This window comes from Bidens hawaiensis, unplaced genomic scaffold, assembly GCF_021521415.1.
Source record: "Bidens hawaiensis isolate Kalapana, Puna unplaced genomic scaffold, B.hawaiensis_p1.1 tig00003022_1, whole genome shotgun sequence".
In the NCBI taxonomy this organism is placed as follows: Eukaryota; Viridiplantae; Streptophyta; class Magnoliopsida; order Asterales; family Asteraceae; genus Bidens; species Bidens hawaiensis.
In genome coordinates this window covers 273,525-276,487 of record NW_027491163.1, presented here as the reverse complement: position 1 = coordinate 276,487, position 2,963 = coordinate 273,525, and the positions used below count along the sequence as shown (strand labels likewise).

The 2,963-nt window shown below is 41.4% G+C and overlaps 1 protein-coding gene across 1 annotated transcript; it reads right to left on the bottom strand.

Moving 5' to 3' along the window:
• Positions 1-1,164: 1,164 nt before the first annotated feature.
• On the bottom strand, positions 1,165-1,632 carry LOC143622101 (uncharacterized). Its single transcript, XM_077093343.1, has 2 exons — positions 1,407-1,632; positions 1,165-1,358 (listed from the first exon to the last, which is right to left on the bottom strand). The coding sequence occupies exons 1-2, from the start codon at positions 1,630-1,632 to the stop codon at positions 1,165-1,167; spliced, it is 420 nt and encodes a 139-aa protein (XP_076949458.1).
• Between the last annotated feature and the right edge of the window lie 1,331 nt (positions 1,633-2,963).

Here is a 2,963-nt window from a genome sequence, read left to right as displayed (position 1 = left end):
TCATAAATAAATACTGAATTATTTTGAGCAATTTTATATTTCAACATAACTTAGACCTCACCCATGGATGTTCTCACCGTGGTTGCTAGCCCAGTGAGAAGCATGTAAGCTGTTGATCATTACTCATGAACGTTCTTTTAATCCTCACCCAGAGGCCTATCTGTCAAGCTACCAACTCGAAAGAAAACACATAGGTTATTGGATTTTATTTATTATTTTTTTCGATCATCATCCATAGATATCATCTCCAAGTCACTATCCCAGAGAGGGACACATTAAATTATTGGATCTTTTTTCAGCTTTATATATTTAAATGCTCAATACTTATGTAGATGAAATCAAATTTTAAGATTTACAAGGTTTTAACCTACACTGGTGCTTTTCAATACCTTAGACGTTTCAGTTTTTCTGTTTTCCTAAGATGAAAACCCACAAGACTTAATGATTTAATTATATGTATATTTATAATAATCAAGGGAAACCTTTCAAGGCTAGTTAGGCCTACCGACACATCCAAATTAAGTGCACTTTCTATTTTTTATCTCGTATATATTAGTAGTTTTGAACAACCAATCCCCAATTTTTCTATCATTTTCCATTTTGTTGCAAAATATTTAATTCAAGGGACACAATTTTTTTTATTACATTTATTTATTTTATTTATTTATTTATTTTTATTTTTTTTTGTTTTTTATTATTATTATTATATATTTTTTTAAACTACCTAAAAAACGACAATTTCCTATCCTCACACTTAAATTTTACATTGTCCTCAATGTGAGACGGGAAAAAGACCAAAATAAAGCAGAAATAAAATAAAATAAAATAAAGCAAAGTATAAAGAAAATGGAACAGACTCCCCTGGTAATAAGGCAGTGATCTTCGTAAGTTAAGTTCCGATAAAACGACCGTATAGCATTACATTCGCGGCCGCAGCTTTTGGGTACCCTCCTAAAACCAATATGCTCAGAACGCCCCCGTCCGAATGGAGATTGAGTACGAACGATAGCATCCAAACCTACAAAACAAAACTCAAAGCACCAAAAGCAGACATCAAACAGACTCTAAAACTTAAAAATCGACTCAAAATACAAAAATAACAGAAAACAAATACGAACATATACAAACTCTACACTCGGGTATTCACACGAGGTCCTATCCCTATCAATCAATCAACCTAGGGATGTCGAGGCGAAACACGTCCTCCTCAACCGAATCAACCGGCCCACCAATATAATGCTTCAACCTATGGTCGTTCACCTTCCACGAGCTCCCATCAATATCCCGAAGTTCAATCGCACCATGTGGGAACACCTCCTTGACTTTATACGGTCCTACCCATCTCGATCTAAGTTTACCTGGAAATAACTTCAGACGGGAATTATAAACCAACACTCAATCCCCACACTTAAACTCTTTCACCTTCTTCAACTTCCGATCGTGCAACGCCTTCGTACGCTCTTTATAACTCCACGATCTCGTGTACGCCTCATCTCTCAGCTCCTCAACCTCATGAATTTGGAGATACCGGTTTTTTGCAGCCTGGGTCAAGTCTAGATTAACGGATCTCAACGCCCAATATGCCCTATGCTCTAACTCAACCGGCAGATGACACGCTTTCCCATAAACCATCCTAAGGGGTGTGGTCCCAATAGGCGTTTTAAATGTTATGCGGATAACCCAAAGCGCATCATCTAACTTATCGGACTAGTCCTTTCGGTTCTTGCCGACAGTTTTCTCTAGAATTCTCTTCACGCCTTGGTTCGTGTTCTCCACTTGCCCGCTCGTCTGTGGGTGATAGGCGGTGGACAAACGATGGGTGACCCCGTACCGTGCCAACGTCTTCTCCATTTGAGCATTGCAAAAGCGTATGCCCCTATCACTAATCAAGGCCTTGGGAGTACCAAACCGACTGAACAACCTCTTCAAGAATCCCACAACAACTCGGGCGTCATTAGTGGGAAAGGCTTGAGCCTCAACCCACTTGGAAACGTAGTCGATAGCCACGAGAATGTATCGGTTCCCTCGAGAAGAAGGGAACGGACCCATGAAATCAATGCCCCAAACGTCGAAAACCTCACAAACTTGAATAGGGTTTTGGGGCATCTCATTACGGGATGAGATGTTTCCAGTGCGCTGACATGCGTCACACTATCTAACAAACACGTGTGAGTCTTTAAAAATCGATGGCCAATAAAAGTCGGAATCCAGAACTTTCCTAGCGGTGGAAGACGGACCATGGTAGCCTCCGGTCAAACCCTCATGACAATGTCTAAGAAACTCACGGCCCTCTTCCCTACTCACACACCTCCTCAACACTCGATCGGTGCCTACACGAAACAAATACGGTGAATCCCATATGTAATGGCTGGCATCTGCGAAAAACTTCATCCTCTACTGATAACTCATGCCCTTGACCACCACTCCTTCGGCCAGATAATTCGCAATGTCGGAGAACCATGGCAGACCCTCCTCTTCAGCAATCACGTACAAAACTGGCTCGCTCTCATATCTCACTCTCACCATTATCAACGACTTGTGGGGAAACCTATCCTCGATGGTGTCTTCTCTAATCTCCTATCTCTTCGGATCCTCCAGACGTGATAAGTGATCTGCAGCAACATTCTCCGCTCCTTTTTTATCTTTAATCCCAATATCGAACTCAGAAAGTAAGAGAATCCATCGTATTAGACGAGGCTTAGCATCTTTCTTGGCGAAAAGGTATCGAAATGCCGCATGATCGGTATAAACGATGGTTTTGGACAGCATGAGATAAGAACGGAATTTGTCGAACGCGAAGACCACTACTAGAAGCTCTTTCTCGGTAGTCGTGTAATTCTCCTGAGCATCATTGAGGGTCTTACTCGCATAATAGATCGGGTGGAAGTGCTTGTCCCTCCACTGACCTAAAACAGCACCGACTGCAAAATCACTAGCGTCGCACATGAGCTCGAAGGGTAAGC

Coding starts and splice junctions, on each gene's coding strand:
- LOC143622101 (XM_077093343.1), bottom strand. CDS start 1,632: ATGGTTTATGGGAAAGCGTGTCATCTGCCGGTTGAGTTAGAGCATAGG. Junction 1,359..1,406: donor GAAGGTGAAAGAGTTTAAGT/GTGGGGATTGAG, acceptor AGTTATTTCCAG/GTAAACTTAGATCGAGATGG.